This window comes from Aphelocoma coerulescens, chromosome 4 (assembly GCF_041296385.1).
Source record: "Aphelocoma coerulescens isolate FSJ_1873_10779 chromosome 4, UR_Acoe_1.0, whole genome shotgun sequence".
Taxonomy (NCBI): domain Eukaryota; kingdom Metazoa; phylum Chordata; class Aves; order Passeriformes; family Corvidae; genus Aphelocoma; species Aphelocoma coerulescens.
In genome coordinates, this window is record NC_091017.1 from 51,863,739 (window position 1) to 51,886,002 (window position 22,264).

Sequence of the window (22,264 nt, forward strand, 5' to 3'; positions counted from 1 at the left end):
CAATTGAAAATTAACTTTTCATGCATTGTGCATTCAGGAGGTTTTTGTTTTGTTTGTTTTTTTTTTAATGAATGCATTTATGTCTTTCATAATTTTTTCCCAATGAATAAATTACTACATAATAATTCTCTAACATAATTAGCTTACTTCAGTTTGTTTTTGTGCCTCATATCAGTAGGCAAACTTTTCCAGTTGAATTTGATTCTTTGAGTATTGGTTTTCTACCCCAAACCAATTATCATACATGACTTTTCTAATGGTCTCCTACCTGAGACAAGTGCCGTGATTTTTGCTTTTCATCACAACTTGATATACTAAAAATAACCACCCAAAACCATGTGAATTATCATTGTGATAGATAATAGGATTGCTGCCATCTTTAACACATATTTGTTTTCTTTTTAAACAGGTCATCCTTATAGAATTTTTACCAAAGACACCGATTTTTCGACCAGATTAGCATTTGATTTATTTATAGAGACTTATTCAAGTATGTTGTCTTTCCAATGGTGCCTTGCTTGGTGCTCTCCTGGTAGTGACATAGCATTGGTTCTACAGAATCTTGTGGTGTTTTCATTCTTTTTTCGTTTGTTTTTGGTTTTTTTTGTGTTTGGTTTTTTGTGTTTTTTTTTTTTTGGTTGGTTAGTTGTTTTTTGTGCTTTTTTAATAAGTATGTGTTCTAAGTTGCATTTGGTCAAACTCTGCAAAGTAATTTCACACAAATGTTAATTACTACTTAAGTTATTTTTACTTTTGCTACTTCTGTTTATTAATATATCTGGTTTTCAAAAGAGTCTTTTATATGTGTGCGCGCGCGTGTGTACGTATATATTACTATAAATACACAGCTGAAAATGATATACAAGTGAACAGGTATTTTTTTATCCCAATATGATACAACTGATTGACTGTACATTGTGTAAATCCCTTTAGTCATTCATTTACATGCTGAAGTTCCTTCTAAGATATCCCGAAACTTCTGTCAGTGGCTAGTCAATTGCAAATACTTTTATTTCTTTTTGGGATATTGACTAGTCTCTTCCAGCAAAAGAAGGAGACTAAGTTCTTTTTGAAACTGTGATTTTTGGAACCCAGATGTTGTTAGTAGAAATCTCTATTCTTTTCATAAAGAAGTCCTGTCAGCTGGTTCTGAAAAAATTTGGCTTTAAAAAGTTAAAAAAAAAAAAAAGGCAGCCAAGTGGAAAATATTTTACTCAGACTAGAAGAGTCACTGAGAGAATTGCATGCATCTGGTTAGTAGAACTCAAGATCACAAAAGTATATTATTATTGCATTTTATAATGTAGCTGTTTTAATTCAGTCAGTTGCCATGTGCCAGCTTTATTCATACTGTTTACCAGATCCCGTACACAGGGGTGCAGAAGGACTTGTTTTAGTAAAACTTAATTCTCCAAGAAGACCTTTCATGGGATTTTTTATTTATTTTGAAGCCACATAAGCAGAAAAAAAGTTATTGAAAAATTCTTGAACAGTGCAGTTCCAGATGCAAATGCCATGTATTAAAAGTAATCAAAGCAGGGTGCACTGGGCAACAGTGTAAGTTTAAATTAGGCAGTTATTTATTGCACCCTTTCTTTTGCTCATTTTGGTTTACAAAGGTTATTTTCTGCACAAGTATAAGACATTTTTTAACTGGATATGTGATGTATGCTTGGGTCAGGCCAGTTGTATTTCATTTCTTCTGATTATGCTTTAGTTGTACATATCTTCACACATAGCTTTTGGGTTTTTTTTAATTGCAACTCATATTTTAAAATTTGCTTTAGGTACCTAAAATTACTGTACACAAAATTGATGTAAGTTAAGAACATGTTCCTTGTACAGTTGTGTTAGCAAGCAATAATGTGAATATATGAAAAAAACAGATATACTCTGCTTAATATTTGTATGAATGAAAAGTTGATACAAGAATAGTCTTCTCTTTTTAATCTTTTAAATACAAGTTTTATTTCAAGGTAATGTATTACAGGTACCTTGATGCTGTGAACTATTTTTCTAAGTCTGCAAAATATTTATTCTCTGTAAAATATTCTCTAGTGGGTATTACATTCCTAAATTGCTCATTGTGGGAGTGGTCTAGAAAGTTTTTAAGTTTTCTTAAATCTAAGCCTTCTGTATCTGTTCCCAAAATCCATCCTTTGCTCAGCTTTCGTCTGTGGATTTGTGCTTTGAAAATAGCTATTCCACTTTGAAAATAGCTCAGCTATGCTTTTCATACAAGCCTACAAGTGTGTTTCTTTGACTTGACAGAATATGATTTTTAATCAAAAAATCCCAGTTTTGTGCTGGCCTCACTCTTCTGAGTGCCACCAATGGTTTCTCTACAAAGTAACTGTTTATAATTTTCTAAAAATCAATTTCAGCCTCTTCTTCAGTACAAATCTGAGTCTGCTGCACTCCTTCTCTCGCCCAGTAGTAGTAATTATAACCTTGGACTAGTTTCAGTCTGTGAAAGGACAGAAACCTACATTGATGGCAGCAGAGACTGGGGAGGTTAGAGGTGCAGAGGAGAGGTTGGAATTGCACAAGTGATAACTGGTGATATATACTGATGACCAGAAATACATACTGATTTCTTTAAGTGTCAGTTTTCAATAAAATGAATATTGGATCATATGAGGCCTAGATTTTATAAAAATTTTCATTTGACTATACAGATACCTTGTGTCATGGATGCAGTTTTCCACTGGTGTGGAAACCTATCCTTCCACTCTAGTGGAAGATATGGCTTATGATATATTCATAGCAGCTATTTGCCTTGGTCTACTGCCCAAACTTCCCATGCTATGTTCTGTCCATGTCCACAGCTACCTTGCCAGCAGCACCCAAACCCACCAACAGTAAAGCTGCTTTGGGTGTGATGTGTGCTGAGACCAGAGCAGTGAATAGAGAGTGGCTTACAGGTTTACAGAGTATCCCATTAGTAAAGCTTCCACATTAATGGTAGTGATAGTTAAGATCTTGTCTACTTCTGGGTGCATCAGCAGTCATGGGCTTGGTTAGCAGGCATTTCTGTATTTTAGCTGTGACTTTCTCGTTAAGAAATAATACAGAGATCTAAAGTAGACCTCTGAGCAATTAAAAAGTTAACTCCCTTTGTAAGGAGGCCAGACTTACTCCCTCAAAAAGTATTTTGGATATTTTATTAAAACAATGTCTCTCACTTAAAATATAATCAGGAAACTTGAGAAACTGCCTATATAGACAGATGAGTTTTATCTCAGAAGTGGTTCTCTCCTCAAGAAGTAGTACACTCACCTAGTAAGAATGTTACAAAACATTTTCATACAACCCCTTTCAATTCATTAATTACAATGATGGAAGTTGAAGACGGCAGGAGTTTTAATCAACTCTTCAATGCCTACGGCAGTTGTCAGGATTTTCTTTTGATGTTGCTTCTGAAATACTAAATCTATTTATTTTGATTGCTAGTGAGAAGACATATATTACCTTTTTTGTCCACTTGGCAAAGAATGAAATTGCACAGTTTGAGCAGACCAGAAGCTATAGCAAGACTTCCAGGACACAGCCTATTCTTTGCTAAAATAACTATTACATTATACTAACTTGTTCAGCTTCTTGCAACTCAGCAATTCCTACAAATAATCTTACCTAGTTCAAATTTCCTTGAACAGTTAAGTTAGGTATCAAGTTGATATTAATCATTTAGCAAATGATGCTAATTGTGCCTGTTTCATCTTTAGCCTGCTAAACTAATGGTGAAGGCATCAATGAATCCCTGTGAGAACTAAATACTATTTTTAGATATAGTTGCCCTTAACTGAATAAAGATTTCTTTCTTACTGTAATAGAATAGCAACAAATTCTTTTTATTTCTTAGTGATAGGTGGAAATAAGTTCTGAGGGAAAAGAACCTTCTGTCTGACCCTATGTGAAGAATTCTGAAGAGCTCATGTGTTGTTAAATTGCTGTAACTTGAAGTTTATATTGGGATTGGCAAGGTTCACCAGAAATGAAAGTGTTTATGGAGATAGGTTACAGGAAGTCAGTAAATTTTTTGTGATAGGTCAATAAGAGTAATTTTAATAAACTATTTATGCAAATCCAAAATTCCCCACGATACTTAAACCCAAGTAGAATAGATTGTAAGAATGTTTTACAGTACTTAGATGTAAATGATAATCTGTAAATCAATTTGTTAAATTATATGTTTTTGTAATTCTCAAGACCATGGTGTTTAAATGAAGTACTCTATCTCTCAGATACAGGCTTACTTAAAAGTCAGTTTTAATTTTTTTTTTCCCAAGTCATTGTTTAGCCCCAAAGATTGTAGGAAGAGCTTTAAAATGCAGTCTGTAACTGCTTAGAATCCAGGAGCCAAGGAAAAAGAACTTGTCTTTATTCCCTTCCCTCCACCCCCTACCCTAAAGTCTTAATTTTAAATTGGTCCCCTTGTTTTGGAGCCCTAGTTTATGGGTTTTGAGCAGCTGGCAATAATGCAAATTGTCCACCAAAAACCCCATTTGAATTCTGAACAGTTTAAAAAGATCACTTTAATTGAAGAGGCAAAAGACTTGTTAAGCAAAGAAAATCCCTGGTTCTTTTAAGTTCTCCCAGCACTGCTGTTGAGTAATTGAAAGAAGGATCATGATGACCCTACATTAGGTCAAAATCCAGATGATTTTATGTAAAGGAAATGCTCAATTAGAGAGGTCTCAGAGCCTCAGATGTCTTGGATTCATAGTGGTGACTTATTAAGGGTACATGGCACTGCTATTTTTGTATCTGTGACTAAAATAATTTATGTTGCTCTTCAGCAACCTTGCTTATGGAAAGAAAGCATTTCAGAAATCTGTATTCATCACTGCTAATTTGCTGTAGTTTCTGTGCTTCTCCCTATAGCCACGTTGCATTTCCATGACAAACAGCTAAGTGTATGATCATTATAATGCCTTTAATAGCCATATTGTAGGTAGAAATATTAACTTCTCAGGGACTAATAGGAAATATGAAAATGGAGTTAATGAGCTGAATGCCTATCTGCATGAAGGCTTACTCTGCAAATGTCACCCTAGAAACTTGATTGTAATATGCATGACCATTGTGAATGTTACCAATATACAATTATGAGAGCTTCTTTTACCCTGTATTACTAGGCTGCTGAACATCAAAGTATGTTGGATAAGGATAAATGAAGGTGGTTTTTTTTTTCTGATTTGGATGCAGTGATTATTTCTAATGGTGCTACCTTCTTAATTCCTGTGTTTATTCTTTGTAAAGTTCCCTCTGTAGGCTGGGTGAATAAGGGGATACTGGTATACTAAGAAAACAGTATCATTCTTCTTGAGGAAGTAAAATAATTTCAAGGGGAGAAGTACGCTAGCAGAGAAAAAATTTCATTGCTGAAAACATGCATTTATTCTTCGTTAGATATCCATTTGAATTGTCTTGTTGGTAACAGTACTTCGCAGTTCATTAATTTTTGAACTTTCATCTTTCTGCACATTGATCTTTCAGTCAGTGTGGGCTGAATTAGAAACTATGTTTGAAAATGTAAAACCCCCTGATTTCTTGCATGAAACTTCATATGTTGACACTTGTGCTGGTGTATGTATCCCTACCACATAACACCTGGGTAATATACATCTTTTATAAAACTACATTTTATGTTTTCATGGAAGTTATCCTTTTAAAAAAAAGTCTTCTGGTTTATGTCATTAATATCTCATTAAGATTTATTTTCTTGAAAAAGGATTCATAAATGCTTGACTCCTCAAAATACAACAGACTGGTAGGAACAATTTAATGAGGCAAAAGATGAAACATAGGAATTAGGAGAAGCAACACCCAAAAGATTGGATTTGGGGATTAGGTTTAGAGTTCTGTGAGTATGACAGAAAACAATTTTGAACTGAGTTAAATGGTATTGAATGATGCAAATTAAGCAAAAGCTAGTAGTCCATTTCAGTAATTATGTAGACTGTGTTACCTTCTGTTCACTTTTTTTACTTTGATAAGTGTGTTATTAATTATGATTTATGCTCTGGTTGATAGACAATTTTGCTATCATACAGAATAATAATGCAGAAGGTAAGCGTCCTTCTAAACTCAGCATCTCTTCATTTAAAATAGCCAGACCAAAATGGGATTGCTGATGAGAGCTGCACTGTGTGTGCAGAACAGACTTTTCCTAAGCTGGAGCCTGTAATGCATGGCTAATTGTTTCCAAAGAAAATTCTTGACTTGTCCAGACAGCTCCTGTCATGTGACAGTATATCTAAGGCCCACAAGTAGGATCCAGTTAGTACAATTTAAGTTCAGGTAAGTAAGACTTTTGTAGTTAATTGCAGTTTTACAGAGAAGGGAACCATTGACAAATGCTCACTTTTAGGGGACAAATAGTAGATTTTTATAAGGTTTATTGAAACATGCTTTTTTGTTGTTGTTTGCTCCTCATATATAGCTTAATAATTGAAAATTACTTTGCCTCGAGTTGAAAACTAGGCTTAGTAGTCAGCTGGAGACTTTTTTTTATTACAGTATTTTAGGTTTATTAGACATTTTTTGAGTCACATTTAGAAATGTTTCAAAAAAAACCAGACACCCTGATGCAATATAACTGATATTTTTATCAGTTTTTTGGCTGTATTTTCAAACTGGTTTCATTGTGCTGATATAAATATCTAACTCATCCACTCCAAGTGTTTATCTTTGATCCATTTCTGCTAGCAGCAGGCTTTCTAACTTGTTAGGATATGCAGTGTACCTACTGGTTAATATTGTCAATGAACAGTTTGGTTCAGTGGGATAATAGGAATGCAGAGTAGTTCCTGATTTGAAAAGTGTAACCCTGATTCTTGTTTTCATAAAGGATGGAGTATGGCAATCAGAATATGAACTCATTCCAAACATAAATTTGAAAGAGAGTAGTAAACTACAAAACAGTGCCTAAATGTTGTGTGCTAAATTAGACCTGTGTAACTCATGTTGCTTTGAAAGAATTTGCAGAGAATTGCATCAGACTGTGTGTGCTTAGGAAAGACCCGTTAAATGTATGAAGCAGTAATGGTAAATAAGTCACTGAAAGGATGTTGCCATGAAGAGAGAAAACTTAAACCCCAGTATTTTGGAGTATGTTAAAAATCCATTTCAAGCAGAAAATGTGTAAGCAATAATTTAACCTAAAACTGGATATTAAAGAAGCTGCTACTTCTAGAGAGCCTTGATGTTAATTTTGCCTGTTGGGCATCTCTCCTCTCACAAAGAGGTTAGAAAGATAGGGTTGCTGCAATTTTCACTGTTGTAACATTCCTCTTCAAATATCCTAAGTCCGGGTGAGAGACTCAAAGCTTAGAAGCCAGTACTGTGTTCACAGGGTGCACAGCTTTGGGAGGAGAAGCTAGGAATAAAAGGACTTTTTAAAGGCTGCACAATTGTATATATGCATATTTAAGAGTATTTAACCATGTCTGCTAAATTACTGAGTCTAATCTATTGTTCAATTATAGAATATTATTTAATACATCGACATCGGTTTTTCCTGACCTGACCCAGGATTGGAATGGACTCCAGTATAACTTTTTTTAAAGCATTTCTTAAGTTGTATGTATTATAAACTAATAAAATAATTGTTAACCTATCTACTAAGCCTTACCGTTTTTCATCTGTGTTGGGGGAGGGTGTGGTAGGGAGAGGAAGAAAAGGAAAAACCTGAGAAACTGCTGTATTGTGCAATGGTTACATTGATACTTTTAGTCTAAATGGGTGGGAGGGGGGGTGGGTGAGAGGGGAGAGAAAATGATTTAGGGTAATTTAGATGACTCTATGAAAGGAGTTAGCAAATTACAGGCATTGCCTGTGCTAAGTGTTTCAAACTGTTTTTTCATTAAGTCCACATTTTGAGTTCTTTAAGCTTTTCAAGCTCTAATGATAGTAGGATTTATTAAATGTACTGTCATGGTTGAATGGTAATGTTGAAGTTGTTTCTACACTTTTGTGTTTTATTCACGTGTACTCTCAAGATAGGGTTTCCATCTAGTTGAGGCAGATGCCACCTATTCAGAAAGGAATCATTCCCATCCATGCAATTCACGTTATTTTCAGACCATCCACTATGAAATGCTGGTTAACCTGAACCTTACGAACAAAAAGTTAAGTCTGTGCTCTCTGCCAGGCCGAGAACGGCCTTGGTTCTCACCATCCGGCAGCTTTTCCTTGCATGAAACATCTTAAGCTCTTTGGTTACTCTAGTATGGAAGTCTTGACAGCCTCTTTATAATATGTGTGTGTGTGTGTGTGTGTACAATGTCTCTAACATATATGAGGGGGTGTGCTAGACATGCTCATGTCCCAGCGTGCGGGTGGGGGGGGGTGCTCCTGCCCGGCGCTGTGAAGCATTCCGGGTGTTGTAATGTGGGCTTGCAAAGCGGTATGATACAATGTTGCTGAGCAGAAAAGCGCACGATAGATTTAATGTAGCCAATTGTGTACTTCTGAAAAAAAGAGTAACTGTTCAGTGTGAGTTAATTTTGGATTTTTTCAGCATCTCTCTTTTAGGCTTTGTGCTGCATTCTTCTAGACAAATGCGTATTCCATGTGGGCCACTGTTCTGCTAAATGCTCTCAGTTCTCCTTTTGCAATCAAGATTATGTTGCTAAGGAGATTTTGCTTTTATTGGTGCCATTGATTTGTGTTAATACGTTTTGAATACCTCTCGGTATTCTTCCGTAGACAAGGCCAAAAGAAAAACTTCCCTGAGTTTCCCGATTTACATCACAAATGGAGCGGTGGTGTAATGAAGCCGATATAAAGTGGGCAGTTGAAAGGGAACTAAAGAAGGGCACTCAAGTGAGAAATGAAGAAATGTGCCGAGAGCGGTCTGCGGGCCGCCTCCGGCCCAGCTGCGGGAGCGGGAGCGGGCCGGGCCCGGCGCCGGGGCAGGGGGACAGCCCGCGCCTCCGGCCGCCCGGACCACCCACTCGCCGCGCCCCGGCCCCGCGGATTACCCGCCGCTGCCGCTGCCGCTTCCGACCGCCCGCCGCCGCGGGGCACGGCGGGCCCCTCCCGGCTCCCCGAGGCGCGGGGGACCGGCGGGGGAGCGAGCTCTAAGGAGCTGCAGGAGCGCGGCCTCGGCCTCCGCAGCGATGCCCTCGCCGCCCGCCTTCCCCCCGCTCCGCGGGCCGGGCCCCGTGCGCGCTGTCCCGGCTCCCCGCGGCTCTCGGAGGGGGCACAGAGAAGCAGCGGGACCCGCTTTATCGATGCACCGCCACGGCCAGGCTGAGCTGAGAGTCTGCACTCGGGCGGTCGAGGGGCTGGTGGGGCTGTCTGGGCACTGCCTTATCCCTGCGAGCCTGCCTGTCCTTTAGAAAGAAACAAACAGAAAAACACCACCACCCTGAAAAAGCAACTCCACCAGAAAAACAAATAACCTCCCCTCTCCGCCCCTCCCCCCCCGGGCTCCTCCCGAACCTAAACCCAAGAGTTTAAAATAAAAAGAATAATTTAAAACCACCCAATGCCTTTTAACCTTGTGTCCATAGGTGGCTCCACTGAAGACAAGCCTCAGGCGAGCATTAGATCTCCTGCCCTCATATACGACGACAAGGACCTCCATTGCCTGCTCTGGCTCTTCTACATTACATAGATAAACTCCTGAATGACTCAAAGACCACGTAGTTTATTTATATGGGAAGATTTTTCAGAGAACATTCACACCAAAAAGCCAAAGAGTGTTCCCATATTCCAGGGTTTGCCATCACCGAAATCTGCCGTGGTGGTCTAAAACACCTTCCCCCCTGCTTGACATCAGGGCAGCAGAAAAGGTCTGTGTCTGTCCACAAACAAGGTAAAGGAGCAATGTTTGTATGTGCAATGCACAGTGGTGGTTGCAGATATTCAGAGATGAGGATTTCTCTTACGCAGTCCCCATGGTGTGATGGGAAGCAGTGTGAGCCCCATGGCTATGTGCTGGTGAATGAGCTGGGGTGGTAACTGCTTTCAGGCACCTCATTTAGATTTTGGTTTTCACCAAGATAGAGGTGACCCAAAGTTGCAGATTCATGTGACTGCTGATCCAAAGGAGCAAATGCAATTTATATATAGAAAGGGTTGCTATATCTTTTAGGAGACCAGCAGTCTCCTTTACGATATATATTGCTTACTGTGAAAATGTACCATTGCATTTATGTAGGCTCAGCTTGCTTCTTCACATTGGTCAAGCCAGAAGTCTTTATTCTTAGGCTATTAATCATGTTATATGTAGAATAAACTTTGTCTTGCATTCTTGCTCTCTGCAATATTAAGCCCCTGCCAGGAGCATGAAAATACAGGCTTGCTGAATGGATGGGAATAGAAGAACTCAGCCTGTTTATGCATTTTTGAGGGGGCCTTTTGAGGACTCCAGGTGTTAAGTGACTTTTTCCTATTTGTGTGTCTTTGAAGATCTGGATTTTGAGTAATTGTTTAATAAAATGAGAGAAGTGAATAGGATAACTATTCTGTCTGAATGATGCAAAAATCATTTTAGCAGGGGGTCTTACTCAGGATTTTATGCTATTCTGGTTTAATTTCACAGTTCTAAGTGAAATACTTCATCATGTGTCCAGAGTGTGTGCCAAAATACAACTCTAATTTGGTTTTTTTTCATACCTTTTACAACACTCTCTATGGAAAGGGCCTGTTTTTATATGAGATAACGAGTTTTGAGGTTAATGAGGATAAGGCCCAGAATTTGTACTGTATTGTGTGCCATTGAGTACACAGTAAAAATAAATAGAGAAGTAGACACTGTTTTAAAATCCTCTTTCATTAAGGCATTTTGTTTAGCATTCAGAACACAGCCACATTACATGATTAGCTGATTTTAATGACTGTCCTCTAATCAGTTAAATGGAAGTATGTGAAAAACTTACAAAGATTGTATTTGTGGAGGCAGTCTGTTTACATTGTTACACCTCTGCTAAAAGGATACTTGGCACGTATGGTGCAGCTAAGAGAAAAATGTGGAAGGCCGAAGAAACCTTGAAGACAATTGGATCCAGCCCATTCTTTCTCTCCCCACAATGCAAGCTCTGATGACTTAGTATTTTAATTAATGTCAACCCTTACCATCAGTGCTCATATGGGAACAATCATTAAACCAACACAAAAACATTTTAAAAGGCTGGCAACCTACCAGATACTGAGCTAAGCATTCCCATGGTAGAGTGGATGGTTTCATAGCCAATTCTGCACTGGATTAAATAAGCACTCTAACAGGACTGGCTCGAAAGGCTATTATTTTCATACTAAACAGTGGAGTATGGTTTCTAAGTTCTGTTATAAAATGTTTTATATTTACTTCCCAACACTAGTATCAATGTTATTTATATGGATATGGTTGAAGTTTACTCTTTGTTGTTACTAAAACTGGTTTTTTCTTTTTCCTTCTCTTCCCCCCTTTTTTTAGTTTCCTTGCTGCTAAACCAAAACCGTATCTATTTTATTTTTTTCTCTGTTCAAATGCACATGATCAGACACAGCCTAAACCAATAACTGGTTTCCATTGTAGCTTGAAAAACTGCTAGCCAAGTGAATTTTAAAATTGGACAAATTGTATATTTTTGGTTTTGTGTTGTGTTACTTTTGCATGGTAGGAACTGGGTTGTGTCTCTTACTACCTAATAGATACTCCGTTGTCCTCACTGCTGCAATATTTGCTTGTCAAGTATACTAAGTAGCCTGATCTTTCTTATTCCTCGAAGGTCTTTTTCCCTCCTCCCATCCTCTGTGTTTGCTGTTTGCTCAAATTGTTTAAACGTGGAGCTCAATGACAGGCTATTAGCGCTGACTGGAGCCACACATAATGTGGCCACATGTTGTGTAAGCTTCACAACTTGTCTGCTAATTCGCCTCAGGCCTGACCTGAAATACCCTTGCTATTCTAGCTCTTAGCCCTTCCCCAGCACAGACACTCATGCTAACTCGTATGACACATTGGTGAGGTCTTTGATTTGGGGCCAAATCCTGCCTCGCTTTGTGCCAAAGGTTGTGCCGTGGCAGTCAGTGAATCTGCCTGAGGAAGAGGACAGAGCCAGCTGTGCTCTAAGGATGGGGATGAGGATAACTCTTCCGGTGCAACCCATCAGGAGTGAAACCCGCAGCTGAAGTGCGCTGGGCAGGCAGTGCAAGAGGCACTGCCCTCCTATGCCCATGGCTCTGTAAATCCCACTGATGGATCGCTAAGGAAGATACAATTTCCATAGAAAGTCCACAAGCTATGAGGAAGTAACATGGCAGGGGAAGCCCAGGCTGGCAAGCAGAGAGGGCTCTCTGTTTCATTCTTGTCATTAGGCTCTGTGATGCTGCTGTGATGGGTACAAAAAGGGGTGATATTTTAGTCAAGTTGGGGGGAAAAAAAAGAGCAGCCCATTTAGGAAGAAGATGAGGATAATGCAGTACATACTGAGGAGCTCAGAGAATGTACTCATTAGAAAAGGAGATATTGGGCAGAAAATAAATGAACCTAGAAGGATCCAAGCCATGGAAGGTGAAAAGATTAATGCAGATGTGTAGCACTGGGATCCAAAAGGGAAGTTATTTGGAGAAATGGATTTCAGGTTATGATACTAATTAGGAAGAAGAGTGTGTGGTAGATTAGGCAATAGAATTGATGGATTGATATGGCTGATAGGAGAGTGTAAATATATGGAGGCATATATACATATATATATATATAAGGCAATGGAAGCCCCAGCAACAGTATATAAACAGTGTTTAAAAGGACCGTAAAGCCAAGAACAGACTAGAAAAGGGGAATATGAACGTTCTGGGAGCGTCGAATTTAGGAGAACGTGGAAAACTAAAGTTTAGAGAAAATTAGCAAATTATGAGCAAGGAGCACAGAAAGAAAAAGAGTAAATTCAAAAGACCAGGAGAGAAAGGTGTTAGAAATGAAAAGGGGAGAGTTATGTGAATTAAAATCATGGGGGGAAAAAAGCAGTGTGGTCACAGAGAGAACTGGGGGGAAAGGAGCAGGAGAAGTGTACACACAATGTGCAGTCTGTGTTCATCTCTTTAGAAATACCTATAAAACGTCTAAAATGTGGACAGCTTTGAAAACTGCAAATCCCAAGATCACCAGCTCTGTTTTGGTGTATCCATCTTCATCCTATAGGAATGCACTTTCCCATTCATGATTTTTGAGTTATAGGGAGAACTCTTGCCCCATTTATTCTTCTTTCTGTATCCTGTCACCTTGAAACATTTCCAGTATTCAGTCCCACAAGTATCTCAGAGACTGAGACCCACAACTTGCTGTTTCAGATCCTTGTTGAGCTTTTCCTCATTCTCAACCTGAACTCCCTGACTCCAGGAGATACAAGTAGCAGGGGAGGCTACATTTTACTGTTAATAAGCTGCTGCAAACATCTTTCCCCATTAAACTGTGATTTTTTTCCCCCAAAGGTGAAGGGTTGTTTTCAAAAGCACTGTAGTGTTCTAAGGGTTTTTTTTTCCCCTTCAATTCAGTTTATGACCCATATTACAAATGTAGGCTGTAAAACCTTCAGTTGTTACAATGTCCAGAAAGTTTCTGGCAAAGTCATCATCTGTTTCATAAAGGTGAAATTTGCTGCGGACAGATGAATAGTTTTTCTAGCTGAGGCATATAATTAGACCAGCAGAATTTTCATGTAAATTGCTCCCTTAGGAATAATGAACAAATATACAGAATTTAGCATGCCATGCCAGACCATGGGCTAAAGACAGATGTTCAAAAGATCTCAAAAAAATTGAAGCCAGGCATATAAAAAGAATTTAAAGTTGATGTAAGCAAGTTTGTGACAAAGATTGTCCTTCCTTGAAATGTGTGTACAGAGTGTGCAGTGCTTTAATTTACATAGCAAATAGATGTTCTCATTTATATAATAAAGCTTGAAAGTTTGAATTAGAAAAGTAAGCTTGTTTCCCTTTGTGCTGTACAAATATGTGTGCTAGAGATGGACCTTATTTCAAAGAATGTGCAAGTAGTTAAACAAGAGAGGCAAACAGAGAAGCTGAATACAAGCAAAATATCTTGTTAGTTCCCTTAGAAATAATGGCGCTTCTTCATCATTTCCCCCTACTCATTTCAGCCGTGCCAAAACTAGCCCTGCCTGTCACAACTGCATACCAAGCATCCTCTGTCACTCCCACAGCAAGGATTTAGTTGGGGGGGAAGTATGTGTTAATCAACAGGATTCTTCTGTGTTTTTTTTTTTTTCTTTTCCCTTCTGAGAAGCAATTGTCTTTCTCAGGTCTGGTATGAATAAAAAGAAAGAGTAAAATCAGCATAGCTGACACAAAAACCCCTAGAGACAGTTTGGTTTTCTTTCCAAAATACAAGGCATCTCACCCCTGAAAAGTTTTGCTTGTGTCTAGTAGCATATAGATGTCTTGCTTTTCCCCATTCAGGTTAGTTGAATGTTAAAACTGATTTTCAAAGATTCTCTTTCTTTCACCCTAGTCAGCAGAGAACTGACTCAGCATCCCAACAACAATGCATTTAGAGCAGGCATTAGTTTTGAAAATGTTGTTTCAACTCTGTGAGAGACCATGGCAACAAAGATAGGATGAAGACCTTTGAAGAAACCTTTGAATACTGTTTAGAAGAAGGAGAATGGATAGGAAAAGAGAGGGAAAGAGAGTAGGATTCATTTGCTTCTTAGTGATACTACCATTTTAAGGGGCAGTACTAATTCCTATAATAGATTTCACTCCTGGGCAAAGAATGCTATGGAACAGCCCCGAATGAGTGCCACTTCCCATTGAGATAAAGTCTAGGGTTGTACTGAGGGTTTTTTACCCCGTGTTTGTTTTGACAAGTAGATTCTTTTGCTTTATCTCTCTTAAACAAGAGAAGTTTTAAGGCTTAAAGATTTGAGCCCTCTGAGAAATCAAAACTTCAGTCTTTGAGATTGTGCTAAGTATATTTACTCAAGATTTATGACAAATCCCACAGAAGTAAGGAGAATGCTTAATACAATTCAAATAGGCTGGAACTTACCATCTAAATAAGGACTAATCTACTGCCTGCCTGTGCTTCTCTAGGAAGGGACACCACCACTCCCAGTGTAAAACAAAAGAGGACTTTAGGGAAATAGAAAGTCTGAAAATCCTCATAGTCTATTCATGGGTTGTCTCCTTTTAACTGACATTTCAAAAGTTATGCCCGCTCATGACAAATGCACTTTTCAGGTTTTGCAAGTTTCATTCTTTTTATGATTTTCAGTCCATGCTAAGAAAATCCTATAATTCTTTCTCTTGCTCTAGCTATAAACATGGAAGAATTTTGATCAAAGGAAACTGTTTTAACAGCTGTCTTTCAAGGCAACATGTGCAGCTCTCTTGGCAGCTTCAGCTTGTAAGGTTTGAAGAAAGCAGAAGTCTTTGCAAAGTCTTTGCATGTTTGAGTTGTCAAAAATATTGATATATTGTCTTTGCTTGGTACTTTCTGGGATCTCAAAGCCATAGGCAGGCAATAAAAAAGCCCTGCAGCAGAAACCCTTAATTATTTCAAAGAAATTGGAATGATTGTTTTTGTGAATTGGGTTTTTTGTTGTTTTGGTTTTGGTTTGTTTGGGGGGTTTTTAAAGTAACCATAATCTGCCTTATCCAGCTATTTGTCATCAGAAATAAAATTTTATTTTCTTGGATAAATATGGTCTGGGATTAGTTACAGAAGAAAAGGAGGGACTGTTGCTCTTTTTTCTTAAACAGGGAAGAGGGACTCCCCTCCCATTACTTTTTCACAGCCAGGGAAATGAACACTTCCATTATGCTGGACAATGTGGAGCAGAAGTAGCAGGTGGTGATTGCTACTAATCAGGAAGTTAAGTAATAGCCATACTTGAACACTTTCTAAAGGATTACTGTTTATGGGAAGATTTGTCCCCTATCTGGGCACCACTGGAAAGAAAACAGAGTGAGAAAGATGAAAAGATGCCTATTAGTTACAGATTTTCCATCCACTCCCCAGCTCCCCGCACATTACACACGCTGCCTGCTGCCCTCCCTTTACTGCCCCAACCTGTGCAAATGATTCCAGCAGACTCCCAATAAACCCATACAAATAGATCCTTCACTTAATCCTGTCCCTGCTCCTCCATTCCTGCTGAAGAAAAGCCAGCCTTTGGCTCAGGACACTGGCTGGTGCCCCTGCGAGCTGTTGCTTGGCTGATCAAAAGGGACATTGGTTCACCTGGAGTAGGCTTGTAAATTGAAGTCCTCTATTTTTAACAGCAGTTATTGTCAGGAAAGGGAAAGGAAGCTATTATTGCCATTTTTACTCTCAGAATTACTCCTTTATTGTCTGACAGATGCCAATTTGGCTTAGATTTACCAAAGAGGTGCAACTCTATGTCACAGACCCTTCCCCACAGGGTACCACAGTGTTCATCCTCCAACACAGAAAAATCACAAAATGGTTTGGATTGTAAGGGACTTTCAAAAAGCCTATGTTCCATCCCTTCTGCAGGATGGACAGGGACATGTTTTACTAGATCAGATTGCTCAAAGCCCTGTAAAATGACATAGAACAGTTCCAGTGATGGGGCATCCATGGTTTCTTTGGGCAACCTGTTCCAGGGTCTCACCACCCTCGCAAAACAAATTCTTCCTTATATTTACCTTCTTTCACACTGGTCACCAAATCTTGTTGGCCTTGTTATTGAAGACAGGACAAATTTTCTGAATCCTCAGGTAGCTGACAATTTGAGTGACATTGTTACACACCTCTAGTTTTTCTGTCTCTCACACTTTCCTCTGCTCTGACATCAACAATGACCTGTCATCCAGGTGCAAAAGTAGATCAAATTTGATATACAAATTCAGGCCCCAGTACTGCAGAAGTCATGAGCATCTGCAATCTCCTAGCACCTCGCAGGTTGCCCTCAGGACCCAGGGGAGATTAGGAAGCCAAGTACTTTGCTGAGCCAGAACCCAGTAGCTGTCCCATTTAGTTCACTGCTTTTCATTCAGGGAGGACAGTAAGTGATAGAGTGATTTAACACTACCCCACATCTTGCCAGGGGGAGGCTAACTTACATGTATTTTGTGTGCCTTCTTGAATTTGTCCACAAGTCAAAGCCACCTCAACAGTGATTTGGTGGTTTTTGGTGTTTTGGTATTGGGTTTTCTCCCTCTTTTTTGCAGGGGGGACGGGGGTAGAGTGGTCTAAAAGATTGTGCTAAGCAGGCCTGACATTTTAAAATTTTTGGATCAATACAGGGATCATTCTTCTATGCTATGAGCTGCAGACTTTCAGCTCTCCCCTCTGGACTAATGCAATTTATACAAGTTAGATATGACCCCTGGATTTTGTTATACTGCCAGCATATCCTGGAAGCATAAAAGAATATCCTAAAGATCACCAAGTACAGAGACCTCTGAATTTACTACAATTCCTCCAGGACAAAACCTTCTTTTAAATACTGTTTGTTCCAGTCATTTCAGTACCACTGTTTGCTTTCTTATCTGTTGACATGGAGGCTTAGCTTCCTCAGAACATTTTTGTCTGAAAGATCATTATTTTCTTTTCCAAGCATCCCATGAACAGACCAATTGTACTTCATCAATTTTGAATTTTGACTGTCTGCCAACTGCTTTCAAATCTAAAGCCAATCAAAATTTAAGGAGATTCAGAAAACACTGAAAGAGGAGTATATCCACTTCAAAAAGGTTACCCAACTGTTTGTTGTTGTTGTTACATTTTGTCTCAGGCTTTATAATGATGGCTTTCAGCATTTTGGCTCTGTTTATGTGTCCTTGTTTAAAAGTCAGGGCTGTGCCTGCCCTTCCCAAGGCTACAGACACACAGTGGGCTGCTGTGCAGTTCATCATTCGCATTCAAGCCTCTGCTGTCTCCAGAGTCCAGTCTGACAAATAATTGCCAAGAAAGATGCCTTCTGCATTTACTTGGAGGGACTTCGCTTTCACAGCTGCTGTTTATCATTAATAATGTGTCTTGGAAATATCATATAATGTCAGTGGGGTTTTATGGGCACCAAATTTTGCTTGTTTTAACAGACTACAAATAAGCCTGATAGTTGCTTATAGATATAATTATGAGTAAGACTCAAACCTAGCTGTATGCCAGGGAAATAATAAATACTGTCACTACCTAGAATAACTAAGATCCAATGCTACTTACCTTCTCAGATCTGAAATAATTCATGCTGTAACACCTCTGACATCAGCAGGACTCCAGAAGGATGAGTTTGCTGAAGTTTTCTCCTAAAAATTGGAAAATTCTACAAATATCATATGAAACAATGTAAAAACCTACTGCTCTATCTCAGGTTTTTTAGTGACCACAGGGTCTATATCTTCTGAGGTCATCGCCTTCAGGAGCAGGCCTGCCACCCTTCATGGTCATTGGAAAACTTTCCACCAGTAGGAGACAGAGGCAGATGGCTTCCTGCTTTTTGGTGACACCTTGATTTCTGTGCTCTCCCATACTGGCATCCTACAGAGAATTTGAAAAATCAGTGCTTCCCTGCAGTGACTTGTGGTCATTTTTCATTATCCAAACTAAGACAAAACCATTTCCTATGGACAGTTTTTATTTTTTCAAAACTGCTGGTCTTTGTAGTTTTGATTGCTTTGATATAGATCAAGCATTTCAGTGGTATTTACCTGAAACTGAAAGCTTTAGAAAAATACTGGGTTTTAAAGGTTTGAAGAGTTACTTTCCTCCTCCTGTCAATGTTAGGAATAGTTTGGAAGATATTTTGTCTGTGAAGAATAACAAAGAGTAAAAAGTTATTGCAACTCATATAAATATAAGACAGGCTTTTGCTACATTCTTCATGTTTAATACAAGAGTTTGAGAACAGACAGAAGACTAACATTACTGGAAGTTTACTTACAAACAGTACAGAATATGAATTACTACAGTAGTCAAAGGTGACAACAAATCCTTATGGGGTTTCTTTTTGGGGCCCTAGAAAATAAAAATTAACCAAGGCAAATGTGTTCATTCTGTGCCCCATGTATTTGAGTAGTAGAAAGGCAAAAGGAGGGCTAGGAGGCAGTCTTAGATGTGGTAAGTCAGGTTTTATATGCAGAAGGCAGGCATGCATGCTGGAAGAGTGGAATCAAAGTAGAATATTACTTTTCAGAAATTGGCTTAAGCCATAAGAATGTATCTGTGTCCTTGGAGAGGAAAGAGGAGCCACAACCCACTGCTCTTCTTCTGCTAAACTTGAAATGAGAAATGTTGCCCAGGGGCCAGTGTCTTGGGGAGAATTTCTAGGCTGTGAAACTCAGCCTCAGAGAGAGGAGATTAACTCAAGCTGCAAGGCAGAGCCTGTGTCTCAGGGAGGGCTGAATTACAACCATACTTTTCTCTCTCTGGTGTTCCCAGGGTGTTGTGTTCAGCTTCTCTCTAGTCACTGTGCTCAAAGTTGCAAGTCCCATTCGGGTACTCCTAATTCTCCCTTAGCAATGTATTACATAATCTTCTGCAGGGACTAATGTGTCTAACTCAGGAATTTAACTGTGGAAAACATAAGCTGAAATTTATGAGTGACAATGATGAACATAAGTTTTGTGGTTCAGGCTGTAAGCCGATGTAGATCTGTTGTAACTGTAGACAGTTCATATTCCTAAGAAATCAGTCTAACTCTTTTCATGTTTTCTTAGCATTGAAAAGATAAATTGTGGAAACGTGTAAAATACCTAGAAATTGAAGGGTGTATGATTTTAGTTATAGGTTAATTTTTGGTATAATAAATTAAATTTGAATGACCAAAATACCTCCTAAGTAAGTATTCCTGTACTTAAGCTGATAGTTTGTAGGATGCCATTTTGATGTGTTAAGGTCAAAAAACTACTAAGTTGTAAAGTGCTTAAAATAGTGATTTATATAAGTCTAAACAACACCCAGAAGGAGAGGTTTTTTCCCATAGAATTAATGGACTTTGGTGGTAAAGAAAGCTTTCTTTCTCTTCAAGAAGCTTTGTGTAATGTGAACAGATTCTCTATAGATGAGACAGAATGCTGGAGGAACAGAAAGGTTTGGTTTGTTTTCTTCAGAAGTCAGTTTCAGCCTGCTTCCAACAGAAAACCACCAGATTGTTTGGGCTCTTGTTTGCTTACTTCAGTGCTGGGTTTCTGTGCTCTTGTCCTCCTGGGAGATTTCTTGTTCCCTTCCCTATTGCCGTCTCTCAGAATTTTGGTAGCATCATTAAACAACATTACATGCTTTAGACAAAATAGCAGTGACGCACCAATTGCGGGAAAAAAAATCACATATGAATTTGTAGTGTGCAGTGTTCTTGTCTAACTTCATTGTCAAGCTAACCAATAAGATGTAAAATATAGCTTTTATTTTTTAAATGCAGGGCTGTTTTAATCAATATTCAGTACATCCTTGTTAAATGAGGTTTTGCATATCTACCCTCTAAAGAGTATATTATAAACATATTAACTACATGAGAAGTCTTAGCCCAGTTTTACTTTTGTGGGAAGTACAAAATATACTTTTAGATGTGGTTTAGGTAGTTTAAGAGTACAGCATATCTGATGGTGATGTGTGACAAGGCAAGCTCTCAGTACCCACAAATCACAAAAAAAAAAAGTGAAACCCTCAACCTTAAGTGAAGCAAAGGTTTGCTAGCCTGCATGGACCACCAGTATCATCTAATGAAGAAAAAAGAAACAAATGTTTAAGTCGTTGAGCATCCCACCCACGCTTCTGCCCATTAGTTCCACTCAGGCTGTACTAACACCACAGTTGTGCACCAGCAGCGTGCTCCGACCATCTGGCTAACCCCAGAGACACATGTGGGCAGCTTATCTTCAAAGATGAATACCAGCTTTTAGCTACAGCACTAACAGCTGTATCAAGCCAGAGAATGGAAAATAGATCTCCTGAGTTCCTCTTCTTCCATAAAAGACCGAATGACCTAGGGTTGACAGTGTTATTTTAAATTAAGACACTTGGTCAGATTTGCCTGTACTTTCCCTGTTTCTTTGTAAAATGTGCTGTACAGCTGATTATAGTTAAAGAGCATCATCTATGGTGTGAATCTACAGGACATATTAGCAGATTAATATTTTTAACTTGCCTAGTGAAAATGAGGAATACTCTATGGAAATAAAAATTGGGAAAATTACCCATAACAGTTCATATGATCTTTAGCATTCTCTTCTTAGTAAGTACTACTGGGAGGTGTTTGAAACTCATTAGGGAGATGTCTCCTTAACCTCTTGCAAGTGTACATTTACAACATGTTATAAAAAGTTTAGGACAGAGAGGTAGAATACTTTTATTTCCAATAAAGACCATGTAGCCCATCCAGCAATGAGAAGTGTTATATTGCTTACCTGTTGTGAAACCAGTGAATGCCAGAAAGGATAGAGTTACCTGAGCATCTGAATTCCTGCAAGGAGCTGACCTTCGGGCAATGGTCTTCCTGATGCACCCCAGCACACCATAATTCTCCTCATGAGAGTGTAGCATATATATAGATGCTGAATGCATAATTACCAGTCACAAAGGGTAAGGATCACGCAGAACAGTCATATTTGAAAGAAAAGTAAATTGTTTCTCACTTTTTAAAGGGGAATCCCAGTTATCTGCATGTGTAGACTGTGGTATTGTATGGTCCTGAATGGCTCATAGGGCTGTGAGCTCACTGCTACCTACAGAACCACACATGCAAATATATGTGTTCTCTGTACAAATGGTATTTCCAGTGGCAAACTTGCAAATCAATCATTACACAGGCAAGCTCAGTCCCCGCACATAACCAAGAAGAAACAAGATGAACATTGGTAATACTTTGCTAAGTGATTCTTTTCATCTTAACCCCTTCTTATTTTTTGAAGCTCCATTACTGACCATACACATGGCAACTACAGATATATCACTGTGAGCTAGGAAGATAAAGGGCAGGTAGAAAAAAATTCCTCTGATCTTTTTTTCCCTCCATCTGCAGGGTGCCCTGGAAGAAGCAGATGAAATAAACAAAATACACAGACCTACCTCCAGACTGTCTTTCCTCAGTCATGACTACCACCAGGTAGTCATGGTGTTTCCCAAAGAAGCCATGCCTAACTCACACACCCACATTCAGTATCTCTACTCTGATAACACACTTCTTTTTTTCAAACTGAGGCTATACTCTCCCCCACTCCATCAGCAACTAACCACAAGGCCCTTTAGACAGATTGTCCAACTGTACATTGACAGCCTTTTAACTCTACACTTTCCTCCAGTATCACTTATTCTCCCACCACTCCCATCCCACTTCATTATATA

At 38.9% G+C, this 22,264-nt stretch overlaps 1 protein-coding gene and 1 long non-coding RNA gene across 6 annotated transcripts in view; one reads left to right on the forward strand and one right to left on the reverse strand.

The window, feature by feature from the left end:
- The window catches only part of CHIC2 (cysteine rich hydrophobic domain 2), a 31,175-nt gene extending 23,561 nt beyond the window's left edge, over positions 1-7,614 (forward strand). For all 5 annotated transcript variants that reach the window (XM_069014094.1, XM_069014096.1, XM_069014098.1 and 2 more), the window contains one exon: positions 410-7,614. Coding sequence is in view for 2 of the 5 variants with exons in the window: in XM_069014096.1 (XP_068870197.1) it covers positions 410-460 (51 nt within the window). In the remaining 3 variants the exon portion in view is untranslated. The remainder of the gene's footprint in view (positions 1-409) is intronic.
- An 8,005-nt stretch (positions 7,615-15,619) lies between these two features.
- LOC138109071 (uncharacterized) lies at positions 15,620-22,213 on the reverse strand. Its single transcript, XR_011150247.1, has 6 exons — positions 21,989-22,213; positions 21,368-21,474; positions 18,634-18,732; positions 18,149-18,231; positions 16,627-16,702; positions 15,620-15,906 (listed from the first exon to the last, which is right to left on the reverse strand). It is a non-coding gene; the product is annotated as an uncharacterized lncRNA (long non-coding RNA).
- Between the last annotated feature and the right edge of the window lie 51 nt (positions 22,214-22,264).